The sequence below is a fragment of the Helicoverpa armigera genome, chromosome 27 (assembly GCF_030705265.1).
Source record: "Helicoverpa armigera isolate CAAS_96S chromosome 27, ASM3070526v1, whole genome shotgun sequence".
Lineage (NCBI taxonomy): Eukaryota > Metazoa > Arthropoda > Insecta > Lepidoptera > Noctuidae > Helicoverpa > Helicoverpa armigera.
The window spans coordinates 7410951-7433870 of NC_087146.1; the positions used below are offsets into that span (position 1 = coordinate 7410951).

At 35.3% G+C, this 22920-nt stretch overlaps 2 protein-coding genes across 2 annotated transcripts in view; both read left to right on the plus strand.

Moving 5' to 3' along the window:
- Nucleotides 1-4821, plus strand: part of LOC110384631 (uncharacterized) — a 46350-nt gene extending 41529 nt beyond the window's left edge. Inside the window, 6 exon segments of the mRNA XM_064042220.1 lie at nucleotides 400-424; nucleotides 427-495; nucleotides 1115-1272; nucleotides 2102-2247; nucleotides 2717-2810; nucleotides 3402-4821. Of these exon segments, the coding sequence (XP_063898290.1) occupies nucleotides 400-424; nucleotides 427-495; nucleotides 1115-1272; nucleotides 2102-2247; nucleotides 2717-2810; nucleotides 3402-3509 (600 nt within the window). The 3' untranslated portion in view covers nucleotides 3510-4821.
- Nucleotides 4822-11979: 7158 nt separating this feature from the next.
- LOC110369605 (uncharacterized) overlaps nucleotides 11980-22920 on the plus strand; it is a 104357-nt gene continuing 93416 nt past the window's right edge. Inside the window, 1 exon segment of the mRNA XM_064041943.1 lies at nucleotides 11980-12605. Coding sequence (XP_063898013.1) covers nucleotides 12453-12605 — 153 coding nt within the window. The 5' untranslated portion in view covers nucleotides 11980-12452.

Genomic DNA, 22920 nt, shown 5'->3' on the forward strand with positions numbered 1-22920 from the left:
ACATACCTGATCGAGATCAGACGCAGGACCGACATTAACTTACTCCCGACGCATATTTGTATCAAGCACCAACTTTCAGGCTGCCTTTAAAAGTTTCTTAAAACCTGCAAAGCGATTTAGACCCAATCCGGGAGTTGAATCCGAGAATCAGAGAGTACACAGTAGCTGCACTTTGTGTATTATTGGTGTACCAATCCAAAAAAAATTTACCTACTTAGGTAATATTGTACTGAAATTATTTAAGCACTCTTACTGGTATATAACCTTTATAATTAATAACAATAACCGTAAATAAATAGGTAAATAGACCAACTTACGACCAGAGACCTGTGTCCATATAAAACTAGCACTATTAAAAATGATAGAGTTTGACTAAACACATTTGTACAATGTTTTCAGAATCGCGAGGATGTGAGCGAGGAAGTGCTGGCTTCCTCCGCGCCGCGTCCGGCAAGGCGAGGCTTCTCGCTACACAGAAGATGCAGCAGTTTGAAGGTAAATATTATTATATTTTCTACTAAATTGGGATTAGATAGTATTGAGAAGATAATAGTAACTCGGTAGGTAAGGTTCACTGTCAGCATAAGCAAGCATAGCCATTTTATGAGCCCTGCACTTGGGGAAAACTTTTAGGACCTACTGAACTTTCTTGTAGTTCTATAGCTGTTTGTCGTAATCCTTATCGCATAAACATTAACAATCAGAATTAAATGCCAATGAATTTTTGGATTAACTGATACAAATGTTTCACCGGTATCGCTTCCTGATTCTTCAGGAAGCTTTCAACATTGAATTAAAAGTAGTCTAAAAGTTATTCTGATGCTTTATAAATAACGTAAGTTATAATTTTGCATGCCAGTAAGGCAGAATGTACACAGGCTAAACAAGAAATATTGTAACATAGGTAATTTATTTATTTGCATTCAATGTACATATACATTCTATGCAAATAAACAAATCGGTCTATGTATCTAAAAGATTCATCAGAATCCATTTGTATTTGAAGAAGTAAGAAACACACTCACTCACAAAAATCCTTTATTAGTGTCATAATTTATGATTTCAGAGATACATACAATTTTAGACTCTTAAGCTTCTTTCTTCTAATTTCCAGGCCTCTGCTACAACAATATAAACGAGCGACAAGACGAGCCGTTCCCCACTACAGTTGAAGATCTACAAGGGTTTTGGGACATGGTGTGTCTACAAGTCGCTAATGTCGACGCTATATACCAGCATATAGCTGAACTCAAAGCTAATAATTGGCAGGAGGTAAGAAAACTTACATTTTAGACGTTTCAGAAAGTTTGTAGAAGTTTTCTAGATCATCATCATCTCCCGAGCCTTTTCCCAACTATGTTGGGGTCGGCTTCCAGTCTAACCGGATGCAGCTGAGTACCAGTGGCCCGACCAATACAGCTTTTCTAAGTATATCTTGGACACCAATGACCCAATGACCTTTTTCTCGATTATGTTGGGGTTGGCTTCCAGTCTAACCAGATGTAGTTGAGTACCAGTGCTTTACAAGAAGCGACTGCCGGGAGCAACTGCCTATCTAACCTCCTCCACCCAGTTAGTTACCCGGCAACACAATACCCCTTGGTTAGACTGGTGTCGGACTTACTGGCTTTTGACTACCCGTAACAACTACCAAAGATGTTCAAATGACAGTGGAGGATTTACAAGGGTTTTGGGACATGTTATTACCAGCATGTAGCTTAAAAGCTAATAATTGGCAGGAGGTGAGGAAATTGAAAATAATTTTTACAACTTACACCACTATCTACACCTTGAAAGACGAACTATCCAGCATCGCTCAAGCAGTGTTCGCATGCCAAGTGAATATAAATATAGATCACCGGACTCAACAATCATCCGATCGGAGGATCCTCCCTATTCTGCGAGGAATGATGAGGTTTACTCAGCTCTCATACCATCTATTTTCACATACTACCCTTGCCGATAAAGAATGGGATTAGAAATCGCGACAGCTGTATTCAACTCTCGCTCATGTGCTAAAGTGTATGAGCACGGCACGGCCAGGTTGTAACTGCATTAATTTTAACTATAAAACTAACCAGACAATTTCTCAATATTCCAGATAGCAGTAACAGTAAAGCCCCAGCCGTCCACCCCGGTGACGTCTCCGCGCCGCGCCCGTGCTACTCCGGTCGTCAAGAACGAGAAGGCACGACTCGCTGCCGAGAAACGAGAAGCCGATAGAAAAGCTATGTTGGAGCATAGGAGGTGATTATTTGTTTCTTTAGCTTATATTATCCCACTGTTGGATATAGACTTACTCCAGTCTGTAATGTTTAACCGACTTTCCAAAAAGAGGTTTGATTGTATTATGTATTAGTCAGCGAGAAAGTGGTCTACTTGTAGATAGAGAGCCCATATATAAAGAAAGGCTACGTTTATCCCTTCTTTTTCTTCTTTAAAAGTTGCCACGAATACAAGAAAACCAAATAAAAATTACCATATATATAACATAAATTTTATACACTAAATAATAAATCTCTTCTAATATTATTTCTAATAATTTGTTTGACATACCTGAACTGGATGTATTTGGCGCAACCTATTGTTATTTTTGTATTTTTATTCTATGTGTATGTTTTGTGTTGTGCCAATAAGTAATTATTCTTTCTTTCTTTTAATTATTTGAAAAAATATATACTCAACAAAAACTAACACAAATATGTAATTTCCTCAGACGCGTGGCTCGTGAGCGTCAGCTGGCGGCGCGGGCGGCGGCGCCCGGCACCAGCCACGACCTGCACAAGGACATGGGCATCGAGGGCAGCCAGGTAACACACTACTATACTTTTATAGCATACAATATATCTGACTATTATCACTACTACTACATAATTTAAAACAAAGTAGCTTTTTCTGCCCCTATATCCCTATGTATGCTTGAATCTTTAAAACTACGCAGACGATTTTCATGCGGTTTTTATCAGATAGAGTGTTTCAAAAGGTTTATATATATAATACATGCATAAATTAATATATGTAGTGAATACTAATAATTATTGAGGTTACCGAAGCGAAGCGGGAGCGGGCCACTATTAGCCAACTGCGCAGGACATATTATAGTGCACAAGCATTTGCTTGGACACAGGTGCACTCACTATTCCTTCACTCTCATAGCGCGATGGGACGACAATCCGACACCACCGGAGAGAGATCACAAGCAGGACCTACATTAACGTGCTCTCCGATGCACGGATTAAATAAATGGTGCAAGCATAGCAAGTTGAATAGTAAATAGTGCAACTCAACATAAGAATATATGGATTTTGTTACTCTTTCATGTAACTAACTATTGGTTAAATTTTGATATAGAATTTAAAACAAAATGGCCCTTTACTAATATATTCTTTTTCTAATTACAGGAGGTAGAAATCTTCGTAGGCAAGACAGCGAAACCGTCGAAAGTGGCTCCTAAAGGTGACTGCATGAGCTCCGAGCGGTCTGAGGACTCCATGGTCGAAGAGAGCTGATCACATCACCCTGTAGATACACTCGCACGCTGCAAACTTTTAGTCGCCCCATAGTTTTTGGCTCATAAATCAGTATCATAACCAATCAACAATAATCATCATCATCTCCGAGCCTTTTCCCAACTATGTTGGGGTCGGCTTCCCGTCTAACTGTATAAAGCTGAGTACCAGTGCTTTACAAGAAGCAATAATCATAATCAGCCTATGAAAATGGATAGAGGTACACACTTAACAACGATTAGGTATTTTTCCGGTATCAGACAGACTACTAAAAACTGTATTCATCATTATTTATTTGTCGTCCCACTGCTGGGCTGCGGCCTCCTCTCACACGGAGAAGGATTGAGCATTAATCACCACGCTTGCTCAATGCGGGTTGCTGATTTCAGACTGTATAGTCCAGGTTTCCTCAAGATTCAATTAATCAGTCATTTGTGTCCAATATATAGTTGGAAAGTACATAGAAAAGTTGCATTGGTACTTGCCTAACCTGGAATTGAAACCAAACTTACTTGAGAGGTTGGTTCTTTACCCACTAGGCCACTACAACTTAATAGTTTGTTTGGGCTCATAAATCAGTATGAAGATGAATGGTAGTAGGCACATTACAAAGATCAGATATTTGGCTGGTATCAGACCTACTAAAATTTTCATAGAATTCACAGTAAAAATTTTCATTAAGCAACTATTGGTCGACTGTTTAGTTTGCAGTGTGTGTGAGAGCCTAGATTAACTATAAACACTGATAAAAATTGTCTACTAAACTTTGTCAGTAAAGGTCTAAGTTTATCAACAATATAAACATCTGTTTTTCTTAAAATTATTTACTAATATGACAATTTAGAGAAGGTAGTTGTTTTGAGAAAACTGACGTTTATGTGGTCGGTGATTGGGAATCAGGAAGGTTGCACCATTTAACTATAACGATAACCAAACCATAACCAGCCGTATACTTGCCGCCCATTGGTCACATTGGCGATTTGACAACTGAAAATGGTTTGGTTATCGTTATAGTTAAATGGTGCAATTCACTCTAATTACAAAAGATGAAAAACGCAAAGGTTTTATTAAAATGTGTTCAATGTCTGATAAATTTCTGTTGTCGTTGTAATAACACCAATTTATGTTTCTTTTAAAAGCTTTGAAATTAAATTTTTGCGGTTCACCCGTTTAAGATCTACGGTGCCACAGGCACAGGCACGTCATCCTCTGAGCCTTTTCGCAACTATGTTGGGGTCGGCTTCCAGTCTTACCGGGTCCAGCTGAGTACCAGTGTTTTACAAGGAGCGACTGCCTATCTGCCCTCAACCCAGTTACCGGGCAACCCAATACCCTTGGTTAGACTGGTGTCAGACATACAGACACATGCCAATCAAACTTATAACTTAAAATCTACATGTTTTAAAACAAAGTTTAGTAGACAATTTTGCAACAGAAAAGTCCTATGAAAACATGAAGTTTTTGTATGAAAATGTATGTAATTAAAAAAAAATGAAATTATGATACTCAACTTTTGTAGGAATATGGAATCGTATTAACATTTTTGTTTATTCACAGTAAATTATTGTTTTAATTCATTTTTTATTTTCACATTTATATTTTGTAGTTTACAATTTTAATTGATTTTATTTGTTGCAACGATTATGGATTTTTATACTTTTAACTATGAATTTTTAGTTTTCATCGAAGATGTAATAATGGTTGATTTTAATATATTTCGTAAACTTGACGGTTAAAATTGTAAATTATAAAAAGAAATCATTAAAAAAATATATTCATTCATCACTAATGATTTTTTTATGAGATCGATTAGCGCAGAAAAGCTAAAAAAATATCTTTAGTTTTATTTTTTCGTTAATTCGCCCTCATATTATTCCAACTTTACACTTATAAGTAGCTTCTGTAAAATTACGTAAGTTTTAAGAAGTTCGAAGAAATTAAGCAAGTGACTTAGAAAGGGATTTTACAATGTAAATTTATCGTAAGTTAATTACATAAGCTATTTACAAGTGTAAAGGCGGTCTTACAAAACGTACACTAAAAAATATAAAAAATACGATTTTGCACATTCCTCTTAAAATTAATAATTATTTATTTTTAATCATGTTTGTACAACATATTTTCGCATTTTCGCTAATTATTGTAAATATTGTAAACGCCTAAAATTTTAATGTACTGTTGAACAGGTATTTATGCCTCTTTTGTGATGGAAAAGTGTCAAGATTTTATAGAAATACTTTAAAATAACAAATATACACGTAGATACCGACTTATATTTTAGCCATTTTTCAGTACCTAAATATTTCAATCAAATTCGCATTTATAAATAATATTAGTTAAAATATATTTCTTGATTAAAATCAACATTTTTAGTTTGCAGCAATTTTAAAATATCTATGGATTATTTTTTTCTAAAAAGTCTTGATACTTTTCCCAATATAACAAAACATTTTACCGAATTATGAAATAAATAATATAGAAACTTTACTAAGCTATTGGCAGTTTTCTTCATATATTTTTAAATAGTTATTTTAGTTGATCTTACTAATCATTTTAATGAAGCAATTTTCATCACTCAAAAGTCCATTAATTTTTTACAGTTTTACAATCTGACTAGGCAGATTGTAAATGACTGGTTTCCTCATTGCTTTTACAATATTAATAAGGTTAATTAAAATTAACTTTATATAAATTAGTTTTATCAAACGCCTAAATACATGCTAGCTTGAATACCATAATACTAACTTAATATGTATCCAAATAAATAATACTGTTACATAAAATCTATTACTGCTCAATAATTTATAAACTTCGATATATACCCAGATGAAATAATATAAAAAGATGAAATAAAATAATCCATAATAAATAAATATTAAACGACCTAATTTAAACTATTTGAAAAGGCATAAAAATAAAATAAAGTCAGGTCTGCCTGAAAGCTAAATTCATAGATAAACGAAAATTACACAAAATTAGACCTTATATATTGCAAAAATAAAAAAGCCAGATTCTCAAAAACAGCCCAAATTATTTGCTAGACAGAGGCATAACGAGAATTTTGTAATGCTTATGTCAAAATCCGTTGACTATGACAAGGAGAGAATAATTCAAAAGCCACCAGTAGCCAACTTCAGACTAGCAAAGCTATTTGATGAAAGGTGTATTTGTAAATCATCAAGGGATGCCTGGCAAATAAATAACTTAAAATACCACTCTTTGATATGAAGTACTAGCGACCCATCTGATCATCGTGCGTGCTGAAATTGCATGAGGTAAAAACGCTGAAAAGTTCAATTTTCTAGCTATCACGGGTCTTAAGTTCTACTGCTGACAGTAGGGTACGTAACCCTAAGAGTGACGTCGTAATAATGTCACGCCAGTAACAACCTGTATAGCTATCGTCAAACTGTATGGCGATTCAAGTAGCTGCGCAGAAACTATTTTTATTTTAGGTATCAACAAATGACGGGGTAGGGGTGGGCAATGCAAGGGTTAAATGCGCATACTTGTGTTCTGAAATTAGTTACAAAACGCCATGAAGATTAGTGGGAACATCTACCTTTGATTATCCATTATTTCATAATGCCAAGCATCCCGTTACGCAAAGGTTTTATTATTATCTATAGAGTCGCTAGTGAATCATATCTTCAAATTAATTGGCATAGAGATGATTAATTATTTACAGTTCTTTTATATCCAAAATTGTTTGCGAATTTTATTAAATTCAAGAGACAGTGACGCCTGAGTTAAATAGATAAAACTACAATGGCTTGTACTTTTAAGTGGTTTTCAACGAATTGCCAAAAGGAGACATTTCTTGATTCTGATATTTCTGTATATATTTTAAACGACTCCCCAAAAGTAGGAGGTTCTCGATTCGGATGATTTTTAATTGATTTATATACATTTATTGATGAAGGACTTTATTTGTTATATGAAATGATGAAGATATTTGATGATTGCAAGATGGGAAATGAAAAGTGGAATATTGAAATAAGAAATGGATTAGATAGAAAAGCACTGAATGTGAAAATTATAAGTAATGTTAAATAATACGTTTTGTTATGTTATGTATGTTAGTGTGAAACGATTTGTTAATTTGTGAATGTTAAGATAGTTTAGTTAACTTATAAAAGTAGTTTGCGAGAGATAGGAATTTACAATAATTGTCTAAGAAAATCCTCTTCGGGAAAGTGACCAAGGCTCAGTTCTGGATGGTACCTATGCTGTAGCTCAGAATTAATAAATCTATCACTCGCAAAATATTTTTAACTCTATGCATATTACTAGTTAAGATACATTGAAAGATTAATTTGTACAAAATCTAAGGTTTTATAGTGTTAGGCATTTTTTTATATGGCGACACGCATTTATTATATGGCAATACTAAAAATTGTATGATTGTTTTTTTATTATTGGTATTGTTGCCATGCTTGAAAATATATTATGATAGTCAAAGAAATCTAACCTGCTTAACAACTGCACGGAAATTGTAGGTAGTTATGTATTATACCATCAAATACTGATCAAAATATAAAATAAATTCAATGTGAACACTATTTATAAGCGAATTTACTAAATTTTAAGTCACTATATTTATTGCACACGACAGATAAATATATATTTTCACTGTATTCAGTATAGGTTTGTACCAAATGTGTTTTACTGTAAAATTATAATGTTCAAGGCGATCTACACTTCTAGTAAGGGCGATTATGGTGAGTTACATATATCAAGCGCGCGGAAACAAAATAATTCCGGTCGTTGACCTATGTATACATGTTTTGTGACACTCACACACTCGCACTATTGCCAATGTGCACAAGTGACGTAGGTCAACGTACGATATTCTTTCGTTTCCGAGCGCATGCTAAAACAAAGTTGTCTAGGTATATGACGCAAAAGTTTACTTCAGTCTCGCCAACATTCTTCGCATTCTAAATTGGTTAATTTTTCAAGGGATAAGTAGGATAAAATCTCACACCAGATTACTAAGAATAGTAGAAGGTGAAGTTCTTTACTGATAATTTTACAGTGTAAAGCATAATTAATATCTAGTGAAAACTAACGTAGCAATCACTCGAATGGTTTTATAGAGATTAAACAGCATTATAAACACGCCTGTATTGAAATAAACGGTAAATTGTCAGCTGTATTATAATTTAAACAATAAATATCATGACATTGGTTAGCTGTTTGTTTTATTTTACGTACCATACACAGTTGCACTGCGCATCGTACCTATTATGTGCAGTGCAGGTATAACAATGATAAGTAATTGGTAGTTGGGTAGGTCAACGTACGAAATTATTCGTGCTCCGCTTTCTAAGTTCATCAGCGTAGATTAGGGGCCCGATTCCGCTAAGTTAATTATGTCAAAATCCATTAGAAATTGAATCGTAATAGCAGTTTTAAGGGCCCGATTCTCCTAAGTTAATAATGGATCGTGTACCTACTTTTGTTCACTTTCAGAAATCCGATTTGAAAAATGCTTTCAGTGTTACATAGGCCATTTATCGAGGAAGGCACAGATTACTATAATAGTTACTACGCTATAGGCTTTTATCATGATTCATGCAGAGGTTCCCACGGGATGCAGGTGAAACCGCTGGCAGAAGCTAGTTGTTTATAGTTTTGATTTCAAGAGTTTTTATATATGTATGTATGTCGGCGTCAGGCTCCGACATCGTTAAATAAAACAAAGAGGTCTTCACACATTCTAATTAACACAATATTAGTCACTGCAAATAATTTTAAAGAAATAAACGAACGTTGGTCAACGAATGACCTTATATTATTACAGTCGACTCTCGTTAATTTGAAACTCGAGGGACTCTTAAAATATTACGAATTATCGAGTTTTGAAATATTAAATAGTTCGAAATTTGTGAGAGAAAAAATTTTATTTACATAATATTTACATTAATTTTAAAATTAAAAATAAACTTATATGTACAACTTAAAACTAATACATTGCATCAAAAAATTGCTCCTCATCGCTGTCACCGGGTAATGTACCCAGAAGGCTGGCAGCATTGCCACGTTGGATGGCAATGCTCAACCTCTGTGCGAAATAAAAGCCAGCCCTTGGGTCACGAGAAGTGTCAACAAGGCGTTTAGAAATTTCCTTCGCAAGCGCGTGAGCACTCGGACCCCACGGCCCGAGTTTCAACCCCAAACGGCTCAAACATGTAATTCCCGATAAGGCTACTATATTTGCGCCGTTTGAGGTCCTCTGCTTGTGAAGCGGCGGAGCCAACACAACACGCAGTTCTAGGAAGATGGGATGGCGCAAGAGTGTCGACGCAGGTCGCGTCCCACACTAAAGTCCTACCCATCTTCCACGGAAATAGCGACATGCCGTCTGGTCTCTTGCCATCGTCGCGTGCCAAACCATTTGGTTCAAGTACGGCTGGCACGCCGACGGCAGCAAGAGCCCGACGGATCACGTCGTTGATATTCGCATGTCGTGGTATGCGGCCCGCACTCCGACTGCACGACAGGCCGTGGTGACCGAGGCTGTTGACAGCTTCCCCGCAGTGGCAGCGGTGAGGAGTGCAGCACGAAGCACCCAGACGCAGGCAGACAGCGAGTCTGAAAGTGGTGTCGTCAAACATGGTGCCTATGTTTGCCGACGGAAATGCGTGAAGCCAAAGACCTGACTCCCATTCACCCACAGCCAGTAGGCGTGCTCGCTCCGCAGAAGTAATTGACGTATCAATGAGATTTTTCCGTATTACTCTGCAGAGCGGCTCATCCCACTGTCTCTGGGAGGATGGGTTGGCGGGTAGATCGGTATTCGGGCATGTGACTTTCCAGGCATTAATAGCCTCCGCCAGGCATGGCACCTCAAAATTGATCAGTGTAATAGGTAGAATTTTCCTGATCAATTTGTCAGTGCCATGGACGGAGGAAATAAATGCCGGTAAACTAATACTGGAAATTTTGCGGACGCCAAGCCCTCCCATACGGATGGGAAGTGTAGCTTGAGACCAAGCTTTGTCGTCCAAGGCCACATTTAAAATTGATGAAAGTGTATGTCGAATTATTTTATCAATTTGATCCAAAAGGTTGATGTGCTTCCATAAATGAGAAGCACGCAAGATGTAGGTTAATTTGGGGCCAAAGCAGCAGTATCGTAGGATGGTGATGGCTGAATGTATATTAATTTTGAATAACCTTTCCGAAATATCATTGAAATTTTGAATTTTGTTCTCAATAAAATCCGAAATCTATGAGAGAAAATAAATAAAACATCGAACTATCAAGTGTTGATCAATTATTATTTGTTAACTGCTATTTTATAACAATTTCAAAAGTTTAATTTGTGTGCATACAAGTATTCATAATGCGAATTAATTAATCTTTCTAAACAGCTCCGTCATATTGCTTCAAAACAGATTGCTGCTACTCAGACTGCTCTCTGACTCTCACTTACAATCTTTCCGCCTCTTTCTCTCTGCAACTTTGAATTCTCGAGTGTTGGACGACTAAGAATTCGAATTAACGCGTCGTTTTGTTATATAGCAATGCTTTTTCGTTCGAATTACGAAGTGCATAAAATGTATTGATTTAGTTCGAAATATAAAGAGATTTTGTAGGGAACTCGTGATAACTTTGAATTAACGAGAGGTTCGAAATATCGCAGGTTTGAATGAACAAGAGTCGACGGTATATTGTAGTCTTTGGAATGACCCGAGTCGTGCGCGCGCGCGCTTTATATAAGGCGCTGCTTTATATAAGACACACAATGACGGTGGCGCCGTCATGTATTTCTTTAAGTTATGTTTTAAAATTTAGAGGGTGGGATGTTTTTATCAAAAATATTTTCATAAACAACCACCTATTATTTTACTGCAATAAAAGTTAGGTTTGGAACGAAAAAGCCCTTCCCATTTTACGGGTAACCTAACCTAACCCCAAATTATATTTTACATTTTATTTTTAACTACTGCAAGCTATATTGTACGAACTAAAACTAACACCTATCCGTAACTCAGTAACCATTGATCTGCAGGTTTTCCGTGGGATTTATATACAATTGTAGGTACAAGAAAGACCAAGTAAAAATATATATATTTAAAACAAAATACTCTTTACATTTTGAATGCGGATGCTAAATTTAATTAAGTAGCCAATCATTTAGGAGTTCTGAAGATGTGGGATACTAACACGAACGGACATCTTTATCAGAAATCAATTTATTGGTTTTCACCCTCCTTAGCAATTTTAATGTAGGCAGCAAGCAAAAATTCCTTTGCAAAAAGTAACGTGTCTATGGTTTACAATTTTCATTTCAACCAAAACATTATAGTTATTTTCACTCAATTATATAAAATAATGATCTATATAATTGTTATAACGTAAAAATAAATATACAACATTTGTTTTATATCATAAATTACAGCGTAACAATTCGTAAAATGTCCATTGCGTATAATGAAACGTAACTCATAGAGTGTCTTTGTCTATGAGTTGACAAGTAACTTCCAGCGTCATTTCTGTACTTTTTCAATTTTTACATTAAAAAACGATTTTAATATCAATATTTATATTTAAATAATATTTTTCTAATTTACTTTTAATATTTCGTGCCAAAAAAGTGAATAAATCTTCAAATAATTTTAATAGTTCAGAAAATGACGAAATTGGTCCCGCGTGTTTCCTTCCCGCGCACGTCGTACTAGGTGGAAGTTGGTCATGGTCGTCCGCCAAACGGAAAGCCGCCATGATGGCTTTCTGTAAAGTACGCTCAATATGTAAAGTTTCGTTAATGTTTTTCGTTAATTGTGACTGAGTGCGTGCAAAAATCAATCATGGGAACGAACTAGAGTGTGCAAAGTTTAGTTTTAGGTCCCTTGGGACCTCCTAGTGGAGCTATAAAGTGTTTTATAAGTGCATTTTTGTGTCGACGCTAGCGTGTTTTGTTCTGTCAACAAAATGTCGAAGCTCTCGTTTAGGGCGAGGGCCCTGGATGCGTCGAAACCAATGCCCATATATCTCGCCGAGGAGCTTCCGGATTTACCGGACTACTCGGCGATTAACCGTGCAGTACCTCAGATGCCCTCTGGAATGGAAAAAGAGGAGGAAAGCGTAAGTATTTTGCGCATTTAGATGTTAAGTCATCGGAAACTACTGTGTGTCGGCCATTACGTTATGTTTCTTATTCTCGCCGCTAGGGGCGGTAGAATTTGTCGGGAAATTGTATATTTTTGAAAATTATAAGGTATTTGGCTGCTACCTGCAAGAAAAAGAATATAATAATTCCGTTTTCAGACGTATTAATTACATGAAAACTAGTTTACCGTCTCGAGTATTTGTCGAAGTTATTGTCAAATTTTGGCGCGCTAAATGACCACATGGTGATTTTAACTTGCTGTATCTCCCTAGCACTCTATTGGGGTTTTCTGAGCTATTTGAAGGCGGATTTTGCTGGTTTTTTCGTATGTTTATGACGAAGATATGTGGGAATAGTTGTGTGGGAATGATCATCAACCGGCAGCCGGGTCATATGTTATTTGTTTACAAACAATGGACGCCGGCAAGCGCAAGTTTTAATAATTAACCACAGTTTATAATTTTAATTTAAATAAAATCAACATCCTACAATGACGAGGAAAGGTCACTTTACGTGATAATTTTATTAATTTCTTATTTTTTTAATTTTTCGTAACTTCTTCAACTTAATGATTACATTATTTACTATTGGCTTATGTTTAACTGATCACCAGAAATAGTAACAAATAGCAGACAAAAATAGTAAATGATCACCAAAATGAAACTCGCATTTTAATGTAAAATGATAACCAAAGTTTTAACACTTTGCTATCCTATTTAAGTGAAATTACTCCAAAATAAATCATGCGCAAGCCAAAAATAGTAAATGATCACCAAAATTAAACCACCATTTTAAAGTAAAATGATAACCAAAGTTTTACATTCTGCTATCCTATTTAAGCAAAATGAGTCCAAATAAATCGTTGTTATCCCAAAAGTAGTAAATGATCACCAAAGTAGTGAATGATCATCAAAATTATACCAGCGTTTTAATATAAAATGATAATCAAAGTTTTACATCTTGCTATCCTGTTTAAGTAAACTGACTCCAAAAATAAGTTCGGCCTGATACAATAAATGTAATAACATTATGGGGACCCTTTTCCTGCACTAGGGTGGAAAATTGTCTATTGCATGCCTCTAAACAGTGCGATAAGAGTGTGTTTTCGAGGGAGTGTATTGAGAAACACATTCTTCTTCTTCTTTCTCCTGCCCTGTTCCCAATTTTACTTGGGTCGGCGCAATATGTAATTTTCTTCCATTTTCCCTGTCACTCGTCATACTGACACTCACGTATGCATTGCAAGCCGGACACATAACTTAATATGGCATCATAATACTTTATTTCATAATAAGCCTACATTTTATGGCAATCACAGTGACTTATTTAGGAAAAAATAATACATTAATTTGGTCGTCAAGAGTTGGTGATCATTTACTAAATTTGGTGGTCGAATACAATTTAAAGTGAAATCGTGACTAAAATAGCTGGTACTATTACATTTTTGACTTTATTTTTCTGGTGTTCAGTAGATTTTTCTGGTTGCAAAACTAAGGGTATCAAAGCATTTTATGGTGGTCATTATATTTGTTCCCTTTACTATTATATCACAATTTTTGTGACACTACCAGATATTTTAATCGTATTTAATTGCCTTATTTAGACTTCTTCGATCATGGAACTATAAAAATTTTAAAAGAATACATCAGTTTTATAAAAACATAGAAGAAAAAAATAGAAGGTAATTTTATGATACTTTTGAACCACAAATGATCATATTTTGTTGTTAAAACATCAATGCTAAGGAATTAGTGATTTTCAAAAGCATATATGCTATGTACTCATAAGACCACTTATAATGCTACTCTGGCCAAGGAAAACGGTCTATCTCGGTGAATGAAATCTGTATAACTTTATAACGAACATATTATCATGTCTCTTTAAAACATGCATTTGTGAAGATACAAAAGAGCAGCTGCAAGATAGCTAATAGGTCATCATTGAAGTGTTCCACTGAACTACCTACACTTAAGCCCTGGAATTTTCTATAGCGAGTTTACATGGTTTGTCGGAATAACCAATTTAGCAAATGCGAATATGATTTTATTTATTACACCTTTGTATCAGAGCTTTTGTTTAAAGTACCATCTGAAGTAGAAGGGTTACCTACTACAGTTCCATAAATAGAGAAATAGAGTTAGTCTTGAAGAGAAGAATCAGGATGACACTTAAGTTGATGATAAGTTGCTCAGGTAACTGGGTTGAGGAGATCAGACAGGCAGTCGCTCCATGTGGCACACTGGTACTCAGTTGCATCTGGTTAGACTGGAAGCCGACCCCAATAAAGTTGGGAAAAGGCTAGGCAGAAGATGATAGGGCTTAATAAAGAGTAATGTAGTTTTATCAGGTTTTGCAATAGAGGCTGGACTCGTGGAATAGTTAATAGGAACAGAGTTGAAAGAGGAATGGAAGCGGAAAACATATTGCACCAACACCTAACAGATTGGAAACAGAGCGGGAAGAAAAATAACATAGAAGGATATAGAGTCAAGACTTGGAGATGGCTTCAGAATCCAAAGAGTTAGTGCTTATTTAAGTATTCTGTTGCAATTAGGTATATTGTATATTCCATGAAATTGATACTATTTTAGCTCGGAAAGTAGAACATGTATGCATACATTATTTGAATACATTTATTTTATTTATTCCTTTTAAATGGTAATTGTATTTATTTAATGGCTTCATGTTAGTATAATTAATTCAAAGTAAGGTCATAAATTAAATAAATTGCAACGTTTTTGTTCATACTTTTATATTCACAGGATTTTGATGCTAATGAATTTTACGCCAGTTTTCCCATAAGATAAAACTGTATTAATTTTTCTAAAAATATCACTTATATGAAAGAGTTATCTTGATCTAGCTTTATGATTTTACATAGGTAGTTTGTTTTTACAATAAAATTATGTATGTAGTTTATCCAAGTTCTGGGGAACTTCTTCCTGCACCTGGAAAAAAACTGCTTATGTTAGTCAGGAATAGTGTAACTACTCAATAGTGAAAGAATTGTTCTAATCGGTTTAGTAGTTTAGGCGCCTTTAGGATACAAAAAATACTTTTATTATGGAATATTATTCCATCTAAAATATCTAAAGCCACATTACAATAATTAGCAGTTTATATGTAGTATACATATAAACTGCTAATTATTTTATGATTGTCATACTTATGTGCCTATATGCTGTTTATTTTGGTAGGTGATGACCTCATGCATCCATTTAACACATCATACTATGACTACCAAAATTGCCAGTTATGTCATTGTCAAATCCATATACAGTTGGTAGTAGTTTAGTTATCAGTTGTAGTCAGTTTTACCTGATTTGGACTAGTTCAAATTGGTTGGTAGTAGCTGTGGATATTTTATAAATGTTTGAAAATAAGGTCCCATTTTGAGTAGGTTCAGATAAATCCAAAATGATCTTTTATTTTTTCTTTTTTGTGAATTTGCAAATCAGAGACACATAGAAATAGTCGCCTATCGGACTTAATATGGGTGTTTGTACTTTACTGAAACTAGTTAAAGTTGGAGATATTTTTGTAAAAACTGAGGGAGAAAATGAGGGAGTTGTATCTTATTAAATCCTTAGAGAAACTTACACGGCTTTTAAGCTACAATTTCATTATGAAATTCGCTAATTAACCAAGCAAATTACTTATCAGAATCGTAATAACGATTCGGCGAAATATTTTGTCTATCATCCGACCGGATTTCGCGGGCAACGAAGATATGCTCACAACATGATTGTAGTGGCTGAGTCATGCATTATATCTCGCTATTGTCACCATGTTTATGCGTACCGTTTCATACAAATACTGCCGATGAAACTGTTATAAAACTGACTGCTGTGGTCTTCTCATCATTATCTGTATAGCCTTCTCCTAACTATTTTGCAGTCTAACAAGAGCAGCTGTGTTTTACATTGATCAACTGCCTATCCGACCTCTTTAACCCAGTTGCCTGGGCGACCTGATACCCATGTAAGATTGTTTGTCAGACTTTCTAGCTTCTTCCGTAATGAATAGAAGACCCGAAAATTTTCTGACCAGTGGGTTAAGTCTGTGTATTTTGGTACTTTTGTTGCAAAACCGATAATTCCAGGCACATACGTGTTTTATGCTCATAAAATAAAAATTAGAGATTTACCGTTTGAAAGTCTGCATTTTTCTCATTTACCTAACTTGGATGTTTCACGCCTTAGAACTCAAACATGAATATTAAAACTTAACCATGGTAATTTATAGTATTTCTTTTAGGACCTACCATCATCAACCTACGCAAGAATTTTGAAACATCACGTCACTATTATTTTTAATCCGCACCCAGTCTTCGAAAACTATTCATACATAGATGTGTTTATTAAAGAATTAATCTACCTGCAATTTTATGATGCAACTGTTTATGTCTTAGAAAAAATAAATGTAAAGGTCGTACTCAAAGTCCGTCTTTGATAAGTAGGTACATCATTTCTTAGCCTGAGTCATATTTAAGTGGTCACTCCTTTACAAACAGCTGACATTTTCCACTGTATTACGAACTTACTTATAAGTATAGACTACATGACAATACCGAGTTATTTTGTACGGTTAAAGTTTGTCAGTAAGACCGGTAAGTTCTAGGAATTTTCCGCTTGCAATAAGCTATAAGTCATTCACTCTTATTCTGGAACTAAAGGTCTCATTACTTGGTCTACAACCTTATCCCATTGTAGGTTAAGCAATGGCTGTCTTAGGGTCATTCCCAGCATTCTATCTGTTGATTAGCTTAGTTTAGATAGAATTTTAACATTAGCCTCATGGAAGTATGTCAAATACCAACCTATCTCAAGTAAGCGAAACACCAGATGGATTATGGGAAGGGTGGTTAATCCATGGATTGGCATACTTTAATTTAACAAGTCGAGAACTTTCCACCTTCCTGGAAGGTCAGAGCTGTTTTCATCGGCATATAATTTTCCAGTCGTCTCGGGTTGCCGAATGATCGTAGGTAGTATGAACTCAAGCGCATATTTCTGAAATGCTGGTGCGCAAAATATCCTGTATGGTTGCTTTTGGTACTTGGTTGTTTTAGTGAGATTGGGTTTCGGAATTCTGTTTCGATGAGAATAACCTGAGAGTCTTTTTTCCTCATTACTTATAAGAAGAAGCAAGTATAATTAAAAGTACTAGTAATTCAGAAACCAATATGAATAGACAGGAAGGAAGGATAGCCTTCCTATTTATATATTTTATCCGGTGCGCAAAGTAGTCCCCACGGGACGCGGGTAAAACCGCGGTGGGAAGCTAATGCTGTGCTAGGCAAAATACAGTTGTTCAATACAACACAATATTTTCCAAAAGGTACTTAAATTAGTGTTGTTCACTACTTTCATATTTCGCTGGGTATAATCATAACACATGCAATAGGGACGAGTTTATTGACACCGACCGGGAACAAAATCAACCAGACTGCTACTGGGAAAATCCATGTTATATGTATGTACCTATAACCTTCAGAGCTATTCGTAAATAACAGATAGACTACAACATATTGTGTGCATAACTATGTATTGTGGAGTAGGTACCTAAATCATTCTTTATTTTAGTCCACATAGGAGGTATTAGTTATCAACCAAACCGATTCACTGGTAAAACCCCGTTTCAGTAAATGAATCAGACTAGACGAGAAAAATTAAGTCGCCAAAGTATTGTAACGTCATAAAAAGTTAGGCGTATAATTTCAGAAAGGGGTTTTGCGTTGCAGACTCATCTTGTATGCGTCATTTTAAAGTGCCATGGACCCTTAACGGCAATCCTCAATGCGTAAAAGAATGGTTAGTTACGTGTGAAATATTTTTGAATAAATTAACCTTTTGAAAACCTCTAAAAAAACTTTGCCTCTTCTTATGTGTAACTAAATATCGTATACTCTACCAAATTTTCATTTGAAATGTTAACCCCTCTTTGTCAGTACATATGATATGATCAATACTAAAGTATCATTAATATTATCACTTAACTTATATAACGTATTCGTAGAAGCTCATTAACGCTAAACCACCGTTATCATTCATTAAGGAACAGCTTAATGACGTCATTAATTTGTGATTGTTTAGCACCGCCTCTAATTAGGATTATGTTATTTATTAGTTATTTGATGCTGCTAAATATTGGTACGATTGAATCTCCTGAATACTACAAGAATATCTTGGATGCCATTGGCTGATTAAAAGGTGAAGGAAAACATCTCGAGGAAACCTGGACTATCGGGTCTAAAATCACCAACCCGCATTGAGCAAGCGTGGTGATTAAAGCGCAATTCTTCTCTGTGTGAGAGGAGGCCTGTGCCAAGTAATGGGACGATAAAAGGCTGTGACGACGACGAACCTCCTGAAATACTGATGATGTCATGATAAACACTCTTGGTTTATAGCCTGTTACACAGATGGTAGTTTTTGAAATGTTATTCTATGTAGCTTATGTAATAACCAGTTTCAACTGCTTCCAGTATCTGTACAAAATATAGCCTATGTTACTCGGCGATAGTGTAGCTTGCCAACAGTGTAAGAATTTTTCAAATCGGTTCAGTAGTTTCGGAGCCCGTTGGGTACAAATAAATTAAGAAGTGGTTCCTGTATATAATATTAGTATTTCTACAGTATACAGATCCAATTTCTAACTCTAGTTAGGTTTTACAGGACTTATGAAGCTCTAGTACCACATTAATTATAGTTCAGAGTGAAAATCGATACTTTTGAAGCATTTTTATAATTAATTAATTTGCAACGTAATAAAAGGATGAAGTACTCTCGAAAATGAGTTGAAAATTCCCTGCGGACGTCCAATTAATAAATCATTTACCTGCAAGCGAGCACAAAGACCCGTACTAAAGTAGCTTTAAAATTAAAACAACATTTTCATTCGCTGGTTTATATAAGGCTGGGTTTGGCTCCGAATACCGAAGAGTTTTTACTATGACTAGCCGTTTCGCACACTCGTACTTGAGAGGCAGATGTTTTAAACACCAAAGCCACCATGATTTCGTTCTATCATATTGCCATAGCCGTTAGGGTCAATCAAAGTAATACATATTAGGAGGAAAATTTCTGATTGATGTCATTTTTGAATACCAAATGGATCGGTAGCGATTCTACCATTAATGTTGTCCAATGCTAGATCGTAAGAAAGATAGTAGTTTTGATGGCCGTTTTATGGCCTACGGAGTACCCATGGTAACTCAAAGGAACTTAAGTATCATTCAGTAAAAATCTCCAGGTATAGATATTATATTTAAGGCTCTTACCAACCCATAATTGTTTCTTCATTCCTAATATTCTTGCAGTATATACCAGAAAGTTCATTATGAAAGTATGAACACAAAATGTCTTCTATCTGCCGTAAATACAGCAAAACTCCATTTAATCTCTATTCAGTCCATAATTCGGGATACGGTCTTCCTCATATGCCCAATTACTCAATTCACCCAACGCAAACAATATGGAAAAATAAATAGCAAGAGTGTAGATGTGGACTCATCTTTAAACATGCGCTACTGAGCTCCCATTTTTCCGTACCCAGAGCACGTTAACATAAAACAACATAAATATTTCAATTTGTATTCAGTATATTGCTTGAGTACCTGGCTGCCGGATAGAAATGCTATACGTGGATTATAATTTTATTCGTATCCGTCTCCCAGTATCTATGTTAGGACTTTGAGTGAACGTATCAACAAAAACTCTGTATTTAATTGGAATAGACTGACGTAATCGGGTTTTAAGGAATGTTCTGGATTTTTTCTAGTAGTTTCTGATAAGGTTTTCTTGGCAATTTTTCATCAAAGTGATTTACGTAAGAAAAGCTTAATAAAATACACTTCAAAAGTGATCATGATGCTTTTTGAGTCTTTGTTTATGCCCCTGTTCATAATAAAATACATAATGCATTATGTACTATTTAATAAACAAAATAACTTCAGAAATAATAAATTAAAAATCCAATCAGAGCTTGAACGGTGGCGATTAATATTTCGTTCAGGCACACAATTGACTTTTCGTCGAATTACATGAAGTGAGTATAAAATGTACACGTTTATACTCTTGCATACGAAATTAAAACGAGCAGACTGTCTCTTGATTGCAATTATTTTCGCTTTGAAATCTGCATTTTGTTATTATTTCCACTAGTAAAATAATTCTTGTTAGTATTGCCTTGTTTGTAAATTCATACCGAAAATATGTAGTCGAGTTTACCAGTAGTCAGAAATACCTTTTAGTTTTCTATGACCTCATGCGTTAACCTTACAAACATTTGAAACATTTCCATCTCTTTTAATAGCTTATTAAATCTTATAACTACATCAACACACTTAAAAATACCTATCCCTTTAATTTAGTATGATTTGAACCTCAATCTAGTTTATCGATAATTCTAGACCTGGTCTAGAATTATCGATAAACTAAGATTGAGGTTCAAATTAACGAACTTCATACAAAATTGGCTTTATACCAATCATGTATAATTTAGGATCTAAGATAAACCGCATAATACTTTTACGACCCATCTCAATATTCTATCCATCCATTATTTTCATCCATACTAGAGATAGGAATTTGAAATTACTTGAATGGTGTTAATATCAAAATTCTATCCTTACTAAGCAAAACAAAAGATGGATAGAATTTAGGAACGGCCGTTAGTCTATCAAGCCAAATCTTATCCTATTATACAATTTATAGCATTCATCGGTTCCCTGTAATGAAATGAAATGGCCTGACCGACCGGGCTGAGCGATACGCCGATGACGTAAGCAAAGAATAAAGGGCTCATAAGGGATCGTTTAGTCGAAACAATGTCTGGTAAAATCTCGTTTATACCGGATAAAGGGTAGGTGCAACTTTGTTTAACGTTGAGGTATTTTTCTCGAAAACTGACACGGGGAACAAACATTTGCTTGGGTGATTGGGGATTTGTTAAAACGACGTAGGTTTTACCAAGTTGGTAGCGGCTTATTAAATTTTAAGCAATGTGATATGCTCTTCGGGTAATATTCAAGCATAAATCGAAGCCTTATAATACGTTAGGATTAAAGTAGCCACCCTAAAATAAGCCCACCACAACGCCAGTCTCTCTTTGAACAGATCTTTTCACAAAAGCATAAGCTATGGTCTTCCAGGTAACATTGTTAGGAAACAAGGCTTACACGAAATGACAAAATTGAATTTAGGACACAGGCCAGCCGAGGCAGAAAATCTACTTCACTATTATAGGACAAAATATGAGACATCTATATTTTGTAGCTTACTAGAACTCGAAATACACTTTTCTTCTATGCTGTACGTGACTTTAGGCAATTTAAGAATCCACTAGAAGCTTGTTTACTCTAGAGTAGTCAGTTCTAAGTGTAAATTATGTTGTCAATATAAAGAAAATCTAAAGAGCAACTACTTAAAGCCCATATTTGAATAATATTATTTTGTCACAGTAGAGTCGTTTAAGTGAGCTACCTTTAGCTGAATGTGTCGACTTGGAATCTACAAAATTGAACACTGCTGTAAAATAAAAGGCCTAATAGTGAGAAACGTTCTACCGTCTTTCGGAGGGCACGATCAACTGTAGGTCCCGGCTGTCATTGAACATCTTTGGCTGTCGTTACGGGTAGTCAATAGCCAGTAAGTCTGACAACCTGTCTTACCAAGGGTATTGGGTTGTCCGGGTAGCTGGGTTGAGGAGATCAGATAGGCAGTCGCTCCTTGTAAAATACTGGTACTCTGCTGCATCAGGATAGATTGGAAGCCGACCCCAATATACTTGGGAAAAGGCTAGGCAGATGAGAGAGAAATATTTTACGGAACTCTGACCTCATATTATAGTTTTACTTTCGTTAATAAAGTTTGGCCAATGTTTGATATGGGTTAGGGTTTCGGTAATGGAATAAATATGTTGTTATTGATAAATCCTTCTTGTTTTAGAAGGATATTTCCCGGGAAACCCAACCTAGAAATATGTGTGTTGCGAAATCTGCCAAATACATTATAGTTATAAATATTAATAGATAGTCAGATGGACTATTCTTATTTGTATTCCAACAGGACTATGTTAATTTTGTCACGACCAATAAGAGGAGTTGGAAATGAGTATGCTCCTGCAAGAAAACATACTTATTTACTCAGAAAGAGATGTTATGTTGAGTAGGTATTTTACTAGTTTTTGTCATCATATAGGTTTTCGGAGATTATCAATTTTATCTAAATCAAAATCGACTTCTTTCATACCACATTTCAGCATGAAACCATCTTTTAACCTTTGTTC